The sequence below is a fragment of the Eretmochelys imbricata genome, chromosome 18 (assembly GCF_965152235.1).
Source record: "Eretmochelys imbricata isolate rEreImb1 chromosome 18, rEreImb1.hap1, whole genome shotgun sequence".
NCBI lineage: Eukaryota > Metazoa > Chordata > Testudines > Cheloniidae > Eretmochelys > Eretmochelys imbricata.
Window position 1 is genome coordinate 20483798 of NC_135589.1, and position 19713 is coordinate 20503510.

Genomic DNA, 19713 nt, shown 5'->3' on the forward strand with positions numbered 1-19713 from the left:
GGAAATGTGATCTGTAAAATTATAGGCCTTTTAACCCAGCAGGCTCCTGTTAATTCTCCCCCTCTCCATTTTGTGAAAGGCTGAGATTGGTGAAACACCATTAGAGAGATGAACTTGATGACGAAGGGTTTCAGTGAGCTCCAGGAATTAAGCAGCCGAAGGCAACAGACACCAGTATGGAAGCTTCCCAGCGGTAGATCCACGCTGAGTAAATCGGCTCAAGCAGTCAGACGCTACTATGAGAACCAAGTATTTAATATGCTGCTATTTTAATCACATTTTAGACATGATAAAATGGGATTTGATTTGAGAAGCAAAGGGTTATGAGGGGCTGCCTTGCTAGCACTATACACCTTCTGGGAAGTACTCAGCACCTTGCAGGTTGGCATTTTGGGCAGCAGCTTCTTTCAGGCTTAAGCTCCAAAGAAAGGAAAATCCCATTAAGTGGAATGGATTCTGCACACCGCAGGAGCCAGTCATATGCCATTTGCTTATCCACAAAATATTGGGGCCTCTCAAGGCAACTGCAGCCAAGGCCAGCTGTCATATGCAGGTAATGGCAAGAAGTGGATTTTCATCCCTCCTGTGCAATTTCAATGCTTTGTTTATCAGTAAAATCATAATCCCACCCCCAGGATTAATGCTGACAGTTCCAAAAGGGGTTAGGCACACAGTTTCAAGGGGATTTGGGCATTTAATTCCCTTGAAAATCTTAGCTGAAAGGAAGTGGGAGAAAGGAATTTTAGCATTTGATGAAGGCTTTCTTTGTGAGGGTCTGATCCTGCAGTGAACTCAGTGCCTCCTATGACATGCTGAGCCCCCTCTATTCCCACCAACTTCAAAATGGAGTTGAGGATACTTTGCAGATCAGGCTCTGACCTTGAGCTGCCTATCATTGCTGGTTGTCACATCACAGAATGGATTTACACCTACATTCCTGCCAACCTACAATTAAAAAGCACTTTTTGAATAAGACACATCCAGTTAATGGTCTAATTTCCTCCTATTTGCCAGGCTAATATCAAACCTGCTGGCTTCTTTGAGTCAGAGTATGAGCCCCAGGTGGAGGAATTACAGAGATCTTTTCTAATGCGCCCTGGATGTCCTAGATTTAGTAACAGAGCAACTTCAACATCCCAGCTCGGTAAGGATCACAAGGAAGATCAGCAAACCCCTCAATACCCTTTCCTGTAATATATTAAGCTATTTCTCCCACACAATAGCCCTTATTTCCCCAGTACTCCTGTTTAAGTCCTACAAATTGTTTCCCCATTCATTCGTCAAATTGCAGGTAGCCAGAGTACTGATGATTCCCTCAGCACGACTTTAACATGTAATATGGATCTTGCACTTGACGAGTATGTATTTGCTAGTAGGGGCTTTCGACAGTATCATTTATTTAGCATTTCCTCAATGCTACGACAAAGTTAGAAAAGCCTAGTTGGTAGTAAGTGAAAAACCCAAAGGCAAGTGTACATGATCCAAGAAGGAGGAGGCCAAGACCACGCAAACAAAAAACCATCCTGCCATTCAGAGGGCCTCCAGACCACCACCAGCCATCTAGAGTTCCAGCTTCTTTTATTGTTCTAGGAGGCAGGCAAGCTGGCTCCTTTTCCCTTAGACAGCAGGTCAGGGAAGAAACAATTTAACCAAGTTCATAAGGCCCTTACCTCAGAGGGTTGAGTCAGAGCATATAATCAGAACACAAAGTCTCTGAGGCTGAGGTCAGGCTGGTGACCAATGGGACGGTTGAACCACTATCACCAGCACCACTTCTGGTTCCTTTCTCTCTTACTTGGCTGCCTTTCCCTGTTTATAAATAGCCCCAGGGCGGGCAGGGTGCTTCTTGATTGCACCCGGGCTGTTTAGGCTGTAAACTCCACACTGTCTCTTGAAGGGGTAGTCGCAGAGTAGGGTAGTCCTACTGAGAGGAGTTTTTCCCTATGTCCCGAACACCAGCCCCATTTTTCAGGCTAAGGAACCTTTGGGTTTATGCTGGGCTGTGACAGTTTTATGCTGAACAGAGTTTCAGAACTAGTTTCTGGATGCTCTGGTGGTCCCTTTTAGCCTTAACCTTTGTGACTGAAGACAGATTTTTCCTTATTCAGAAGGACGAGATGACTCAGATCTCAGCCCCTTTCATTCTATCATAAGTTTGTGTTACCATGACCATGTAAATCTACCTGGATATTAAAAGTGATAGGTTCCTCACATACCTGAACTAGGAATTCAGTATAAATGTTTAATATTTAAATCAGTCCATCTCATTTTGCATAAAACCCACATTCTCTTCACTTCTCTGAAACTGGTAAGAGTTTCAACACTTTGGCTTATACCTTCTGTCACGTTAAAGTTCCGACAATCTGGAATACCTCAAATGGATATTTTTCCTTGCCAAAAACAAAAAAGAAAAACCACTTAGCAGTAACCAGAATTTTTTTTTTTAAACACAGAAAGTACTTTAGCAGACATTCCTGATTTGCGCTATAATTTCAGTACCATCAGTCTGTCCTCCCAACTCAGCTTTGAAGAGTGGAGTGCTGCCCTTCAGAACACACATTCATTAGAATCAGTCACCAAAGGTAAGGGTAAGGGGATGACTGTGAAGAGTGTGCATGTGTGTTTTCCCAGGAGGGTAAAAATCAGCTGCGAAATTGGTGTGTTTGCAAGTTAGCGCATTACACTGCTCCAGGAAACACCACTGGGCTTGCCTTGGTTGCTCTTTTTAACCAGTTGGTGGCATGACATGATCTCCAAGCTGTATACTCCATAGAGCAACCTGCACCATGTAGTAGAAGTGCTGTCTATGGTCCTTCTGAGTCCCTGTTCCAGTCTAGGTGTGGTTATATGCAGAACACAGGGCACATACAAGTCCAGCCATAAGTTGGAGGATTTTGCTGATCAAGGTTGTAGCCAGAAGTTGGAACAAGACACAACTCCCTTTTGAAGCCTATCCATTGCAGGCTGGGTCACTGCTTTTAATTCAGTATGGTAAATAATCATTTCTGAGGAGTTTTTTAAATGGTACAGTCAGTGGAACCCAAAGCGCTGAGGTTAGTAATCGAGATTTGTTGCCAGAAGAAATAAGTTTGACAGAACAAATATGTTTTTCCAAGACTCTGGTTGTTATTTAGATAAATGCTCTTTCCACTATTCCCCTCTCCCCCACCCCCCAGAAGCTGGCCAGCTCCCACACAGTAGAAGTCTCACTGGACTCTCTAAGTGGAAGAGTTTCACAGAAGGAATAGTTTCACCCGAACAACAAAGAGGACCTAGAGAGAGTAAAATCCCATGGTACATTGATGTAATCCGTGAGAAGGTAAGAAAATGTTGCTATAATACTTCAAAAAGAAGAAGAGACCACACACATAGTTAATTGCAAAGTGATCCAGCTAGAAAATTAACTTTCTAAGGGTGTGATGTAAATTATGTTAATAATATAATTGTATTTGGATAAATGGATTCAAAGGATCTCAGAGTTCTTTTTCAAAACAACGTGAAGTGCAGGAAAGAAGGGAAAGCAAATAGAGGAGAATGGCAGTAAGTCCACGTAAAATAAGAAAGAACCTAGGAGTTCTGGGTCCTAGTCCCTTAGACTAGATGCCATTAAATTCCCTACAGATGGGCAGATATTGAAATACAGTACATCATCCCCTCGCATGCCATTCATCCATCTTTTTCTTGCCCACCAATATCCCATCAAACCTAAGATGCATTGTTTGAGTGAACAGTATGCCTGTTTCTATTCCCAGGAACGATGCTTGTTGATGATGGGAGAAGAGATTATTCGTCTTTCAAGATGTGAGGAGGAATGTGCAAGGAAGGATGATGCAATCTCTATCCTTAGAGATGAGATGGAGAATCTGAAGAAGCATCTGGAGCTGCTCAGGAGGGAAAGTGGCATCACAAACGAGGTGACTTACACTCATTTTCTCTGTATGAAATGAAGCACACATTTAAGACAGACCTCATAGCGAGAGACAAAATGGCTATCAGCAGTGGCCATCACTAGAGGAAAAGCTGATGGTGATGATGCTTGTGATCCCTTCTGATCCTATGATGTAAGCAGAGAGGGGACTTCCTCAAACAGGTGCGTGAGCGCGCACACACCCACACCCCAGACTGAGGAAGGAGGTTCAAAATAAAAGCTATTTAAGGCCCTCCTTGTGCTCTGAATTCACTAGTAGCACAGTGAGAGGGAAGAGCATTCTGGGTAATTATATGCAAATGAGACACACCCACCCCAGCAGTCCCATTTTGATTATGAGCCTCATAAGGGATATAATAAAGCTACTGACTATCACTGCGCCAGTCAGTGGCAATCTGAAGCAGAATGGAATGCTGGGAGTGCTCATTTGTGCATCATTTTCTAAACATGTTATCAGCTTCCCCAGAACCATTGTGGAGGCCTTGCACTAAGAATTCATTGACAAGGTGAGGTATATTTGTGGTTACTGCACCAAGCTCTTTCCTTTATGTGCTGCAAGCTAGGAGTGTGGAAAGCAGCTTCCTACTTTTAGCTTCCTAGGTAGTTTTCCTCATACTAAAAATTTTCCCTTGCAGAAAGATGCAGCCTCAGAACCTGTAGCTGATGACAGCAAGACAAAGATGGCTAGGCTAAGCAGCTCAGTGCAGGATGGCTTAGGACAAAGCAGCACTAGAGAAGATTTGAGAGAGGAGGTGGCGTGCTTAAAATTAAAACTAAGCTACTCTGATAAAATGCTGGACTCCAAGATTGCTAGCCTGTCTGAGTCCTTGATGAAAGACCAGGAGGAACTATGGCAACTGGAAAAGGAGGTGAAAGAGGATCTGCACTAGTCCAGATATGGCAAAAGAAACTGGCAGTAGAATGAGAGGAGTCTCTGCCATTATGTACTTTTCACACTGTTGCTAAATGTGTCCTTTAGTGACTGCATCCCCTAGATCAGTGCTACTCAAAGTGGTGGTCCGGAGCCATCAGCTGCAGGTCTGGGTGCACATTGGAAAAAAAATTGCTGGTCCCCCACATCAGATAGCTTGAGAAGCACTGCTCTAGATCAGCATTTCTCAAATGCAACCACCATGGTTGCATGCGACCACCAGGGGCTTTTCCTGTGGCCACAGCCTCTTGGGCAGTGATTCGGGGAGAAGGAGCAGCAAGGAGGGGTTGGGTCCTGCCCCCCTCTTGAGCCACAAATGTCAGAGAAGCAGACAGCCGGTGTGAGTTCCCCACCTTCCTGGGGGTGGTGGGGCTCAGGCTTCCGGCTTCAGCCCTGGTTTGGTGGGCGGCAGGCTCTGGCCTCATGGTGGTGGGCTCTGGCCACAGGCTCTGACCATGGAGCTTTGGGCTCTGGCTGCACAGCTGCGGGCTCCATTCTTTGGCTGCTGGGCTTCAGGTTCCAGTGGCTGGGCTTCAGACTCACCCCCCTCCTATCGCCCCTGGCCCCTCACCCATCCACCCCCATCACCCTGGCTCCCACTGCCTCCATACCCACCTCCCCATCCAAGGCTTAATTTGTTCCCCCAGCTTGCCAGGGCTGAGTAAGTCTGCTCTGAAAAGTGATATTTGCATGTTTGTTAATATCACTTTTCACTGCCTCCCAGCTAGATAACAAGTGTCTGCTGTGAAAAAGTGATCTTAAGAAACATACAAATATTACTTTTCACAGAAGGCTTTAGACTAGTTAGCAAGTCTAAAACCAAACAAACCTGCAACCAAAAAAGCAAAAGAAACAACAACAAAGACAAGAACATGCAAAGCATCTTATTTGTGTTTTTATTCTGTTTAGGTCCAGTAAAGAATAGAGACAACTGTGTGTTGTTATTATTGAGTCTGCAAAAATACCCCTACATAAATAAATTACACTGATTGGACCTGTATATGTGCATATGTATTTGTTTTTCCTAAAGTTAATTAAGTATTTTAGGAAAAATTGTCAAAGCGGCCATCAGCAAGAGACTTGGTGGCCGCACTCTGAGGCCACCCAAAAATTTGTTGCGAGAACCCCTGCTCTAGATTTCCCTCTCTCCCCCAACCCCTTTGGGTCTCTGATTTGCAGACATGGGAAAGTGTATACTGAAAACCAAAGCATTTAGAACCATCATTATAAAGAAAAACTTAGGTTAACATCTCTGGGCCAAATTCTGCTTTCAGTTACATCAGTGTAAATTAAGGTACATCTACAACAAGATAAATTCTTATAATTTAATCCTCCTTCCCGGGTCCACTGCTGTGAAGATTCCAGGGAAATTGTCTAACCACAGGAGCCAAAGAGATCAGTGTGGACAGATCCTAAAATAAATTAATCCTCCTAATTGTGCAGAGGGGGTCTATAAACAAACAAACAAACATACATCTAACCACACAGGTCCAAAAAGGTGCTCCAATGTAGCACATTTCAAATGCTCATGTATAAAAGTGACAAATATTCAGAATTTTCTTCTCTTGTAATATCTTGGAGATATTGCCTGGCTTTGGGTCAAGTTCACGGTCAGTGGATTTGGTATCTGTTTGCATTTGGACCAAATTAGGCAGGAGGGCAGCCCAATAATGAACTTCCGGAAATCTTGCTCCAAGTCTGCATGGGTTTTTGGGTTGTGCCTCCAGGAGTATGTTTTTTTAATATCTAGACATTGTGAGGTCCCCAGATGCTCCAGTGCTGGACCCAATAGACACTTTCAGATAAAGAAGAAGAACAGGAAGCAGAGCTGTCCAAAAGTTGAAAAGGGAACTAGTAATTAAGCTGCAGCAGTTACTGAGTCATTTTCTTACGCCGGTGTCAATGTTTCACCATACATTATATTATTCCATTTGTAAGGTGTCTAACTCAGGGTTAGAGGTGCCCTAAATGCAACTCCAGAACTAGACTCTTGTCCTTCCAATGTTCAGCTCCAGAAATGGAGCCTGATAGGACTAAAGCCAGTCTCTACCGAAGGCTGCATTTCGCTTCAACTTTCAAAATTCTTCCTGTCCTTTTTCTCCTTACAGTATTCAGAAATGCAGCAAAAGGGCTTGAGACAAGAGGACATGGAAAAAGAGCTTCTCAGTGGTACAGAGATTGAAGTGGCTTCTGAAGAGGAGGAGCAGGAGAATGAGGCAGAGGCAGAAGAGAAAGCATCCCTGATCAAGCTCAAAGAATTCCAGCAAATGAACCAAGAACTCTGTAAAGAACTGGAGAAAGCAAAGATGGACTATGACATGGCCACAGGTACCAGGACTGGCATAGGGGGAACACAAAAGGGCTAAAGACCAGAGAGTATCTGAAATTTTAGTGGCTCGATCCCAAACTCTTCCCCTGTTCTGTGAACAATTTGTATGCTGGTTATGGGGAGCAAGAGGAAGTCATAATTGTGGCTCAGTTCCTTCTGTCTAGGAAGGATCTACATTAGATCTTCACTGAGAGTCTGCAGCTTCTATTCCCTCTGCAGTTTTAAAGGTAGCTTCCCCACAACAGCAGCTACTTTCCCCTTACAGCTTGCCTGGTAAAGATGCCTATTACCAACCAAGGGCAGATTCTACTTAAAAGTGCCTGGTAAAGTTTGGACAGCTAAACAATGCGGGTGCTAATCAAGAGCAGCTTTTGAACAAAGAGGAGCAGCCCTGTCTAGCTAGCAGCTCTTTGGGAACTCTGTGACGTGTCCAGCTTCTGATGATTTAATTGGGGATTGGTCCTGCTTTGAGCAGGGGGTTGGACTAGATGACCTCCTGAGGTCCCTTCCAACCCTGATATTCTATGATTCTGTCGCTAGCCTGGAGGGAGCTTCTGCATGTCAGACCATTTCTAAGTCTTTGGACTCTTGCACAAGATGAATTTGGCTGGCATTAAGAAATGGACACTTCAATTCAGTCATGCTATAAAGTATCATTCAGCTGAAGTGTTAACCCTCACTGTACTTCTGTAGTGACTGTAGTTCTAAGAACTTATGTCCACAACCAGATGACTTTTGGATTATGGAATAAAATGACTGGCCCCTTTTTCATCACTTGAGGGAGGTTTCCTGAGGGCTTTAACAGGGATTCAGTTGGTTCAGAACTCTACTCTGATTATACAGGTTTCAGAGTAACAGCCGTGTTAGTCTGTATTCGCAAAAAGAAATGGAGTACTTGTGGCACCTTAGAGACTAACCAATTTATTTGAGCATGAGCTTTCGTGATTATACAGGTACCATCACTTCCTTGCAAAGGCAGTTGGCTTTCCAGGAGTCACAGCTGCGGAGAACTGAGTCTGAAAAGGAAATGCTACAGAAGGAGCTTAGAGAGCGGGGAAATCAACTACAAGCTATGTCTGCCAAGGTACAATCACTAAGAGCACAACACAGGCCATTGGCCATCATTGGGTAGTGTGGGAAACTGGGAACTTATTCTTTGTGAGACTTTTTTTTTGTTCTTTTTTAACAAGTCAGGAAATCATGATTCTGTGACCTGTAGTAAGGGGGATGATGTGTTAACTGGAGCTTTTTCCTCTCAGTTTTCCAGCCTTCGAGAAGAACGGAAGTGTGCAGAAATGATGGGAATAATAGAGAGAGAAAATTACAAACTCCGACAGGTGACTCATTGGTGCAAAATCCTGTGCTCAGTTACAGCAGCCAACACCCTAATTCTCCCTGCTGTGCACCTCTTAGGCCTGGGCCTGTATAAATTAAACAGAACAATACCATTTTGTGAGCACCTTGTGCTTCTTTAGGTCCGTTCCTGCTCTCTCTCCAAATCCTGCACTGATGTCCTGTGTCTTTCAGTCTAGTTACTCGCAACCCTAAACCCATCCATGTCCTCCCTAGTTTTGCAGGGGAGTTTGTCCCATGAAAATCAGAGATGGGATAGCCCTGGCATATGTTGTTTCTCAATACACTTTATTGCTCAGTTTAATTTTTCTAACGAGCCTGAATTGATGAAAAAGGGAACAAACCTGTTTTAATGGCTCTTAATTAGAATAATTATTAAATACTATAGGTAAACCTGGCAGGGGGGACAAAGTCCCAAACCAGTAACGTTACTGGGCATTGACATATGCCGATGTTTGAGTAAGGCAGCTTTCTCCTTCATTCCTTCTGAACTGCGTTTCTCCTCAGGACATTGTGGAACAAGAATCCAAACTGGATGAGAAAAACAAACTGATTGATGATTTGCAGAGCAAGATCAACCAGCTCCAGGCAGAGGTTATGGTAGCCGAGCACCATGTGCAGAAGCAGCTGTGTGACCAAAGTGAGATGCAGAGCCAAGTCGAGGCCTTGAAGCACACTGAGCAGCAGGCCAAAGTTGCACTGGAGTGCATCAGTGCCAGGGTAAAGACAGCCTCCTTCACTGCGGGCCTCTCCCCTGAGGGAGGGACTCCAGCTAACGAGAACAAAGGCCCCAGTTTAGTCAGGGCCATCCTTAGACGCAATCACTGGGTGGACTGCATGGGACTCCCTTTGGCACCTCAGCTCCAGCAGCTGGAATGGAGGGCCTGGCAGTTAACAGTCCACTTGCTCCCCAAACTTTCCCGGGCGGCTTGGGCTCCTGTGCTTGCCAGGGGCTTTTGTTTCAGTTATGGGTCTTATGGGATACCAAGAAAAAGAGACCCCGAGGTTTTAGAGCAGAATAGTTACAATGCCAAACTTCTTTCTGAATTTTATCCCACAGCCTCCCAACCCGTCTGGGGATTCCCCCTCTCTCAAATACAGCAATAGGCTAAACAGCCATCATGGGAAGACATTTCTCCAGATTTATTCTTAAAGGGCCATATTCAGACCTGCTGCAAGCAGGTGCAACTCCATCCAACGTCAGGTCAGATTTGCTTACGTTACTAATTCAGAGACACACGTTGCCACTAGGTGTCTGTGTGGGGCTTCTGGTGAAGCCATCTGGAATTGCACATACTCAGCCCAGGGCAGAATTTCACAGAATTTCAGTCCTGCCCTTTGCTGGTGTCCTGGGGACATTCAGAGACATGAGAACCTGTCAGAAATGCCAGCTGTCATACCAACCCTCTTGTTGGCATATCTTAAAAGCAAAGGTTGCTTCAAATTCTCCCTCTAGTGAGAGTAGGTCTTTGCTTGTGTCAAACAGTATCCCTCTTTAATTGGAGAAACCTGATTAACTCTTCAGCCTAAACTAAGGTAGTTTTTTTTTTCCTTTTTAAAATCAAAGTTTGAAAGATTTCGAAGCAAAATAATTCAGGCCACATACAGCACTGCAGGCTCCAAATCCCCCCAAGCTGAAATTAGCGATGAGGAGGCACTAGAGGCTATGCAGGTATGTGATTCAGTGTGGAATGATGCTTCTGCTTGGACCCCTGAGCTGGGGACCTGCAGAGAGGTGAGGGGAGAAGGAAAAGTTTAACGATCCTATCACCTCCACGGCTAATGCTGGATTCTCCTGTGAATGTGTCTGATTTCCAGAGAATAATTAGTGAGCGGCTGGATTTTCATCAGATGCTGAAACAGAAGGGTGTGAAGGTCCCGTCTCTCTTCAGCACTGAGCCAGCAAATCTGTCTTCTCCTAATTCTAAGACCAACAAAAAGAGTCCTGTGAAATAGGGCCTTGTATGCTGAGAGCTGATTCCTGCAGCTGAGTCACAGAGTCAGAAAGGCCCTTTCCCCTGAGGTTCTTTCCTGGTTGCATTTTGGTTTGTTCTCTGGTGTTTTGTTTTTTATTGACAAATTAAACAATTAAATTGGACTTCAACTGCATTCTGTTAAGCCAGCTGATCTCTAATTAGTCTACACTGTTGTCTCATAATTGGAGTTGGGGACTGGAATCAGCGCTCAATTTGCCATAAATCATTTATTCTCTCGGATTTTCCCACTGTAGAACAATCTCCGCCTCACACGGGAGGTGTGAGAGTTAATGTGAGTTTGCAAAGTGCTTTGGGGGTCCTTGGATAAGAGGAGCTAGAAAATGAAAATGATTCTCTTTGTGGGCACACCACCTGCTTTGGCCAGGTTATCCTATTGCTGCTCATCGTGCTCCTTTTAAACACAGGGTGCAGGCATAATCACTGGCTCACCAAGCTTCTCTGGCCTGAAACAAGCAGGCCTTCCAAACTTTCCAGATTCTAGCAATCACATCCAGGTCATCTCTGAGCATATTGTACAACAGGATGGTTCCCACCCACTGCTAGATATCACTAGCGCTGGCAATCTAAGCTTTAGTAATCAGTCTCCCCTTTCCCAACCTTAATGCTAAGCCACTGTGCCAGGCTCTCATACAGTGTCACTGCCAACCTCCCATTCAGTTGTGCACCCTCTAACCCACCATGGAGTCTGGACTGCTGCAAAGCCAGCTTTTATTTCAGGTTAGCTGAAATCTGTTCCTTATTGACTTAAACTGAACCAGAATAAGCCACTCTTTTTTTTTAAATAAGTGTCCACACAGGAGTTTGCATTGACTCAACTAAACTGGTTTAAATTCACATCTTTAGTTAAACCAGTGCAACCCACCATGTAGACAAGCCTGAAATGTCTTTACAAACCTAAACATCCTAGTTAGGTTTTAGGTCCAGATTCTGAGACTGGTCTCCGTTTTAGTGGACACAAGTTGCGGATAATAGATTTATGGGTATAACTGGGAACTTAGACATCTACAAGGGCCTAAAATGCCAGCACAAATAATTGCCGATGAAAAATTGTCTTTGCAGTTTGGTTCCTGCAAGACTGAGACTCAGGGCTGGGCTGAAAATCTGGCCCTTAAAATGTTAGTGTTCAGTTTTCCACTGCAATAAACACAGTAGGTGGTGTGTGTTCCTGGGTCCCCATTTCAAATGTCATGGCCAAATTACTTTAACCCTCTAGCGGTGAAGTAATCACCTTAGTAAGGCCTGGTCTAGAGTCTCTTATCTCTGGTATGAAATTAAAGTATCAGTTCAAGATAAGGAACATGGACCAAGCTGTGCATTTTAAAGTGTGGTTCTTAAGGGTAAAAATGATGCCTCCTTACTCGGCTAATCTGCCTGTGCTTATTCAATCATGTCTGCTGACTTCATGGGCTAAAATTAGGTTGCACTTTTTAGCTCTGTAGCACTCATACAGCTTTGAGAGCGGGACCTGGATTCTATTCTGTCTCATGTTCCCTTAGCAGAATTATTAATTGAGTTCCCATTGCAAAATCTTTTTTGTCAGCGATGTGTGAGCCATAGAAAACCAGCTTGATTTTCAGATACCAAGACAAGTTTGCAGGACTGGCGATTAGAAAAATAAAATCTTTTGGATTGCAAAGTGAGCATAACTGAGCGACAAACACGGAACCCCACTCTTTCATTTCTACAGAGTCACTTTTCAACTGTACCTTATTGCCATTGATAACAGCAAACTAGAAACCTGCCTTTGTGACCAAAATTTTAAACCAGTTCCATAATCAATGTGATGATCACCTCCTTGACATGCACATGATTATTCTGTTCTAACTAACAGAACAGGTCAAATACCCTAATATCTACTTCCCGGAAGACTTCCCCGTGTGCATCATGCCAATTCCGTGCTGTCAGCAGGTAGCTCCAAAGCCAGTTACAAATCAAAATTGCATGTTTGTGTTTTACCCCAACCAAGATCCACACTTATGAATTTCCCATTGGACAAAGTTATTCCAAATGCATAAAACAGCCTCCTCATCTGTATGAGATTTCTGGCTGAATTATGTCACAGCAAATAAAAGGTCTGGTTCTTCAGGGCCTGGACATTGTGACCTCATCTACACCAGTGTAAAGTGGTGATGAAACGCTGCCAAATTAGGATTCTCCACTCACTTGTACCATTTCACTCCGACTTTGCAAAAGGGCACAGGGTGACAAGAGATTCAAACCCAAAGCCCTTAGGAAGGCTAAGGATACAAACCTCTCTGCTACAGAACAGAAGAATAAATTCACAACTCAGATGGTTGCCTCATAGTTATTTGGAAATGAAATCCATCCCCGTGTGGCAGTCCCAGCCCTTTGCCTGGAGTTCTACAATGCTTGCATCCAGAGGTCTGTTGCAAAGGTCAACCAGGCTAAAGTACATTTTCCTCGTCAGCTTAGCACCAGGCTGAATCTCCATGACTAATGTCTGCCACTGCCCTCTTCAGTCTGATCTTTGCATTTCTCTAGGTGGTGTCTTCACACAGCTGAATCTCTCTTGGAAAACACCATTGCCGTTGGTAGTGAGGGATGTGCCATTGCTTTTCTCTTCAGTTTTAATATTTCTAATACAACCAAACACAAAATCAACTTCCTTTTTGCATTTCTCTGTGAACTGACTACTGATGAGAGATGCTGGACTAAGGGTCCTACATGGGCAAGCTCCGTAGAACCCTGACATTGGGCCTCCACTCCAGGCTGGAGTGGACTATCTCTGGGGGCAAGACAGGAGTTAATTTCTTAGGCCCCTTCAAGTGTGCCCTCTCTGCTGAGATGGATGATCTAGCTGCCAGTTGTAAAGGTGATTTTGGGATGCTGACACCTGCCCACTCAGTACTGAACTGGGGCTACTGCCTGATTTCAGACAGGGCACCAGACAGCCTTCAGTTGGAAACAACAGACCAGAGCTGCATTGCAGCAAGCAATCTGGCTGTGTGAAAGGCTCTGTATCCCATCAGCAACCTTCCCCCGAGCTGTCCAGTTCCCTAATCTGCACCATTAAAGAGAGAAGTACAAGTGTAGGATTTTGCTTCAGACTGATAGTGCTGACTAGATCTCTGGTGCACTGTACCTATTCTGATCTCACAACACTGATGTAAATCTGGAATAACTACATTATGTCAATGGAGGACAGAATGAGAAGCTCTGGATCTAGCCCAGGAGGAGTAAGGGCTGCGGGCAGGATTTCAGGGATTACAGAATATTCAAGAGTTTCCCCTGCTTGCTGTCCAGCTTCTCCCAGGGCCATGCACACCTTTCACTGGAATCCCAATGCTGTGATGGCACTGAGGTCAGAATGCTGAAATAAAGGAAGGGCCAGATCCAATGGTCAATGTTTCTGGTGGTAACCCTTATACTCCTTCCTCAAATCAAGCCTTTGGCATGCATTCTCCATTGCATGCACCTCATTTGCCTTCAGATGGAGTGGGGTTAAAGAATTTGCGTGTGGAAACTGTGGAAATTTTGCCCCAGCAATTTTGCTGCTTAGGTCAGAATGTACGGAGTCAGCCAGCTGTAGCTGGCACCTGTGTTTTTGTGCTGAAAGGCTCTGAACTGATGGGCCCCGCCTCCTTCCCTGCTCCTCCTCTAATCTTGGTTTAACACAACAGCACACGCAGGAAACACCGAGGCTCAAAAGCTCACAATCAACCCAGCAAGGAAAGAGCTCGAGGCAAAGGGTTATTTTTCTCCAAGAAACAGTGTGGAGCAGAGTCAGAGAAGGACTTTGATCCTCAGGTGAGAGCACGCTGCAGCTTTAAACACAGTCTCTGGCAAACTCGCTTTTCTTTTCTTACTTTTTTTCACTTTTCCACCCAATTTTCAGGGGTAGACTTGCTGAAGCCCAGCTCTGTGCAGACGTTAGGAGGAGAGGAGGAGTATAAAATCCAAGCCCATTCCAGTGGTAAACTACTTTTTACTGGTTGGTTTGGGGGAAATGGAGAGAGGCAATATGGCTTCATTTTAAAAATCTCTCAGCCAGAAGTAATGTGTCTGCTCTAGCCAACTGGTCAATATGTTATTTGAATATACTGATCACTGGAGAGGATGTGAGACCTTTGGATCTGGAAATCATACAGAAGGCAGCTAGAGAGACACCTGAAAGGAGCAGCTCCTCAACATCCCAAAGTGCAAGGACTGACGTTGTGCTGGGTCCTTCCCTGGGACTTTAAAGGAGAGTAGGCTCCTTGTGTCACCCCTGTACAGGGACAATGGCTTTTATTAGTGAAAAAAACACCATCAGATTGAAAACCAGGGGCCAGATTCCCAGCGGGGCTGCAGCTGCAGAGTGTTGCTCCACCAGCACAACGCAGCCATATAACCCAGCAAAGTCAGGCAGTGGAGAGTCCCCTGACATGGAGGAATCCTCTTGTGGCACAGGGTGCCTCCTGCCCTGCACAGCTTCCCCTTCTCCAGCACAGGAGGTGCAGCCTAGCAAAGAGGAGGCTTGGCCAGGACACTGTTGTGTCTGGCTGTTAGTCTGGGATAGTCCTGTGCGCCTCTGGAGATGGGTGTAAATTAGAACAGCCTTCAGGCTGCTCTAACCCACTTTCCAGCAGCGCCAAGATTGGACAAATGCTAAAGTGGATTAAAGCCACCTTTGACCAATCTGATCCGGCACCATGCTGGTCAAAAAGGGGCATCTTTAAAAATGTAAAAATATTTTGAAAAATTCCTCACAATATGCCAGGCTCATGCCAAGTTGCAGATGATAGTAAATGTTTCTAAAAACCTGCAATATGCTACACGGATATGCACAAAGAGGCATTTAGATTGCAGAGCCAGAACTCTGAACGGAGCTGCTGGGTCTAATCGCTAACATGGTACGTTAGCAAACACCAGTGCGACTGCTGGCACTAGCAGGTTTAGAATTTAGACCTTAATCAGGGACATTGTTATGTCAGCAATGCCAAGAACGTAAAGTCCTCTATTTACAAAACATAGGCTAGGGTCCAAGTGAAAATAATCACAGTTAAAAGGGCAAATTGAAAATACCCCCCAGGCAGCATAATTCCTCTCGGTCCTGCCCCATCTTCTCCTTCCCAGTTCTGCCCCATCTGTGTTCCAGGTCCCCTTTCTTTCCCAGACACACGTCAATTAGTTGCATTTCTAGTTTTCTTTTGTGCTGCTTCCCATAGGGCCACCCTTTCTTCTAGCTCCCTTCTGCCAGGCATGGCTGTCTCACAGCACTGGGTGCTGCGCGCCGTGTCTCAGGAGCGGGAGGGCTGGGTCATAAAGGAGGTGGCAACAACAGGAGAATTTTAAAATTACTGCAAATTAGCTGTTGTAAAGCATTATCTGTTAAGTGCCGATGGCGTGTTCTCTACAAGGCACAAATATCTGGTACTCCCAGTCTGGAAGAGCTTATGACATGAGAAACAGACAACCTGCATTGCAAGACCGAGAGTAAGGAGTAACTTTAGATAACTCAGTCTTGGTGAGAATTTTAGGTAGGCTTCATAAAATAAAATTTTACATTTCTGTAGGGGGACCTTTCACCATGAGAATCCCAATACGCTTCAAAAACCATGGGACATACATACATCTCCTTACTGAAGTGCAGACACCTCTGGGGTGTGGAGGGCTGCAGCTAGGCAGTCCTTACTCTGCAGGGAGAGGGGGCTCTTAAGCCTTCCAAAGATTTGTGGGTGTTTGGAATCTGGACCCGAATCAAATGCATATATAAGATTGAATGACTTGATGGAGCCTTTCACCCCAGATTGTAGGTTTATTTGCTTGGGTGAATTGGTTTGATAGTCTCAGTCTAATTCCCAATGAACAGGTGTTTACACATAAAATTATCACGAGCCCAATTGATTGATGTACTTAGATCAATAAATGGAATCTCAGGAGTGGTTTCACAGTCACCCATCCACTTTTTTTTAGGCTTGATCAAAGTTCCCGTTCAAAGTCCTGTCAGACTTTTCAGGGGATTCCATTTTAACCCTGATAGTAATTGGTACGTATAGTTGTCTCAATACTTTATGCCTGTATTTCTCATTAGTCTTGACAGCTATTGATCTGGAGTCAGTAAGAGAGTGTAACCCCACATGGTCATGCCCGGTGTCACATCATTGACTGTAATTGTCACTTTCATAAGGAATAAAGGAGAATAAACAAAAGTTAGGAAACTGCATTAAGTTTTTCCTCTTGTCAAGGCATCAGCTTAACTTGTATCTGCCTTTGCCTCCTTCCTAGAGTCTTTTACCTTCAACCTTTTCCTTGGAAGGATGCAGCCTCAAGACACAGGTGTTCAGTACAGCAGGTGGAATGACAGTAGTCGTGATGAAGTCAGTGTGAACACATCCACTGCTGAGGTGTCGGGATGTAAAAGGTGAGACCCCTGTGGCTCGGCTGCCTAAGAGGTGTAGACTCAACAATGCACACAAGAGGAATAGCTGTCCAGAACCTATTCCTCTTGCCAAGGTGTTCCTCCTGAGCTATGGAGGCTCCCTGCAAGCCCTCTTGTCCTTCTCCTTAGCCTTAGAGAGTCTGTCAACCTTTTATCCCTCTGTGCTGGAATTACAGAAACCCACATAGTTTGACTGCCCATGGTCAATCAGCAGAGTAGCCCTACATCCACCATACATGGTCCTAGAACCAGACACACTGTTCCCCAGGATCTACCAACTGCATTTCTGCAAGGCGAACACAGATCACCTCCTGGAAGATAATGGAGTCAAATCTTCCAGGATTGTCTTTGTCTCTCAGTTTAACTAGCAGCGCAGAAACACACAAAGGTTCCAATCATACAGTGCCACTGTTGTCAGTGAGATTAGTGCCTGAGTATTGATTTCCGAATGGGAACCAAACTTGGAATTTTTAAAGCAGAGAAATTGGGCTCTACTCACAATCTAGCTGAAGTTACAGATATAGCTGGCTGCCACGTTACTATTTTAAAAGCTAAGATGTCTGTACACAATTCTAAATAATTCCTTTGTTCTAGAAAATTGCAAACAGTGACTGAGTGGCTTACAGCATCGTGATTCTTTCCTCCACTCACCCTAACGCATGGAAAGGAAGAGAAATACGACCTTTCTCTCCCCCCATGTAGACTCTGTAAGAATAATAGTAACATTTATTTCTCTATCGCCTTTCCCCCTAACGTGTTTTACAATAAACTAGAATCACTTCACTTGCCACTAAAACCAGCCACCTCTTGCCGGAACACAGCCACGCTACACAACAGTTCAGGAAGTGCTGTGAAGAATGTTGTGTTGAACAGAAGCTTCAGGGAAGATTGAGGGAGACAAAGTTTAATTACTCCAGGTGGACTGTGCCCTGAATTAGGGCTAAGATTTCTACTCTGAGGAGAGATGCTGTAAAATCTTCAGTGATCACAAGCAGTCAGGCCCTGGGTTTTATATTTCATCCAGGAGATGGCATAGCCCTCAGCCCCTTTCACAGGGCAGCTGATCACTAGTGACTGGGTGCCACCTCCTGAATCACCAGCACCACTTCCAATACCAACCTGGAGTTTGACAGCAGGTCTCCCAGCCAAATAACAGGCTAAGTAGAGCTGACTGGGTTTGCTAATACAGCCAGGATGACTACAGCTGTTCCTTATCCCTGTTTATCTCCCCAGAATCTACACTAAGCTGTGCACTGGGAAAATCGGCATTGCAGTTAAAGTGGTTGGAGGAAACATCCTCTTTTGGACGGTTTTTGTCATTGGCTACGTGACAGGTTACTATGTGCACAAGTGCAAGTAGAAGGAACAGTGAAATTCACCGGCAGGACCCCAGGCCTGGATTTCTCTGGTGCGGTAATCCCAAACCTCCTTGTCCAGTTCCCACCCCCAATCAGGCAAGTCACCAAGCATGCATGCAAGATGCAGGAATCTTCACTATGTGTCAGATGAGCACACAAAAAGAACCATCAGCACCAGGGAGGTGCACAAAGCCAGTGCTGGATGCAGCACGTCTTGCTGCCTACGAGAGAACCGATCGTACAGTCGCAGCTGAAGCTCAACAAAGGCAAAGGGGGAACTAGAAAGGGACATGCTCTCCCTCATGAATCAGCAAAATGTGCTGTTTCCAAAACCTGTCACTGCTGCCAAAATGCCCTGTATTGCAATGAGAACTCCTCCCTGGTCCTGCGGTTTCCATCCTTACCCCTTATGACACCCCCATCAGCAGGGGATCTGGGTACCGGTTTTGCATGGGCATGTTTTCTATGAGCTTCTTAATGGCACCTGCATACCTCCTGGAACATCCATATGCATGTGAAAACACCTCCATTTTGTGAGCACGTAATGGGTAGCTGTGTGAGCAAACCTGTCACTGGGCACCCAACCCGTTTGTGCACCTGATTGCACGTGCAGGAGACTTTAATCCAAATTCCTTAGCAGTCACTGGAGCCCTTTGTTGATCGCTGGGTCGACACACATACGCTTCTATTTGACTATGAATTTTCCAGGAGCAAGGTGCTGCTCCCTTACGTTTGGGATCTTTCTCTTTTCAAGCCCTTATTTCTAGCCTACACTTTACTAGAGGCTGCGAGTGCAGTGCCTGGATTCACAGGATTTGCTGAACCAACCTTTGAAACTTCTTTATGCTCTATCAGTCACGTCTGCCAGGAAGATTAAAGGCTTTTGCACACAACCCCTCTACTAACTCTTCAGGAAGGCTGCATGCCAGCTTCCAGCGTAGCTGGGTTCATTATAAACCAGTGTGATGGGAACCTTTATTTTAATCATAACCTCACTGGCTTCCCCCTGCAAAGGAACCGGTTGCTCTTTATAATCATGTTAATGTTTCCTTTAGAAAACTCTCTTCCAGACCAGGGCTCTCCCACAGATTTTCAAACTGTGCAGCAGGCATGTAAAGCTCTGCATATTTCTGCAACAAAGTCAAATTGTTTTAAGCAATAAAAAGGAGATTTAAAGCCAACAGGCTGCCCATGTCTCTGATCAGTGCTGGAATATGTGTCTCAATGGAAAGGCATATACAGGGGAGACTACTGAAGTGTATCTTGCTGTCTTAGACTAATTTCCTGTGAACTGCAGCTTGAATAGGAAAGGTCAGGGAACTCTACTCTTGGAGCTCCCTGGGACTGTACATTACGTATTTGGGGTTCAACTAATTGAAGGTCCAGGGCTCCCTGTAAAGAGTCTGGGTGGTATCCAAATCCCAACCCCACCCCA

The 19713-nt window shown here is 44.9% G+C and overlaps 2 protein-coding genes across 3 annotated transcripts; both read left to right on the forward strand.

Annotated features, from left to right (window-relative positions):
- The first annotated feature begins 29 nt into the window (after positions 1–29).
- CCDC27 (coiled-coil domain containing 27) lies at positions 30–10240 on the forward strand. Its single transcript, XM_077837390.1, has 9 exons — positions 30–249; positions 1015–1144; positions 2454–2582; positions 3177–3319; positions 3753–3914; positions 6968–7187; positions 8142–8272; positions 8448–8525; positions 9049–10240. Exons 1-9 carry the CDS (start codon positions 109–111, stop codon positions 9646–9648), a joined length of 1734 nt encoding a protein of 577 aa, XP_077693516.1. The 5' UTR covers positions 30–108; the 3' UTR covers positions 9649–10240.
- On the forward strand, positions 9726–19441 carry SMIM1 (small integral membrane protein 1 (Vel blood group)). Of its 2 annotated transcripts, none has more exons than XM_077837391.1 (3): positions 9726–10213; positions 16767–16902; positions 18154–19441. In XM_077837391.1, exons 2-3 carry the CDS (start codon positions 16799–16801, stop codon positions 18278–18280), a joined length of 231 nt encoding a protein of 76 aa, XP_077693517.1. In that variant the 5' UTR covers positions 9726–10213; positions 16767–16798; the 3' UTR covers positions 18281–19441. The 2 variants fall into 2 exon arrangements, with proteins under 2 accessions (XP_077693517.1, XP_077693518.1); XM_077837392.1 differs by lacking the exon at positions 9726–10213 and adding an exon at positions 14447–14472.
- Positions 19442–19713: the final 272 nt, after the last annotated feature.

Excerpts from the sequence above, each read along its gene's own strand:
- SMIM1 (XM_077837391.1), top strand. The coding sequence starts at position 16,799 with ATGCAGCCTCAAGACACAGGTGTTCAGTACAGCAGGTGGAATGACAGT. Across the intron at positions 16,903-18,153 it reads GAGGTGTCGGGATGTAAAAG|AATCTACACTAAGCTGTGCA; the intron begins GTGAGACCCCTG and ends TTATCTCCCCAG.
- CCDC27 (XM_077837390.1), top strand. The coding sequence starts at position 109 with ATGAACTTGATGACGAAGGGTTTCAGTGAGCTCCAGGAATTAAGCAGC. Across the intron at positions 250-1,014 it reads GACGCTACTATGAGAACCAA|GCTAATATCAAACCTGCTGG; the intron begins GTATTTAATATG and ends CCTATTTGCCAG. Across the intron at positions 3,320-3,752 it reads TTGATGTAATCCGTGAGAAG|GAACGATGCTTGTTGATGAT; the intron begins GTAAGAAAATGT and ends TTCTATTCCCAG.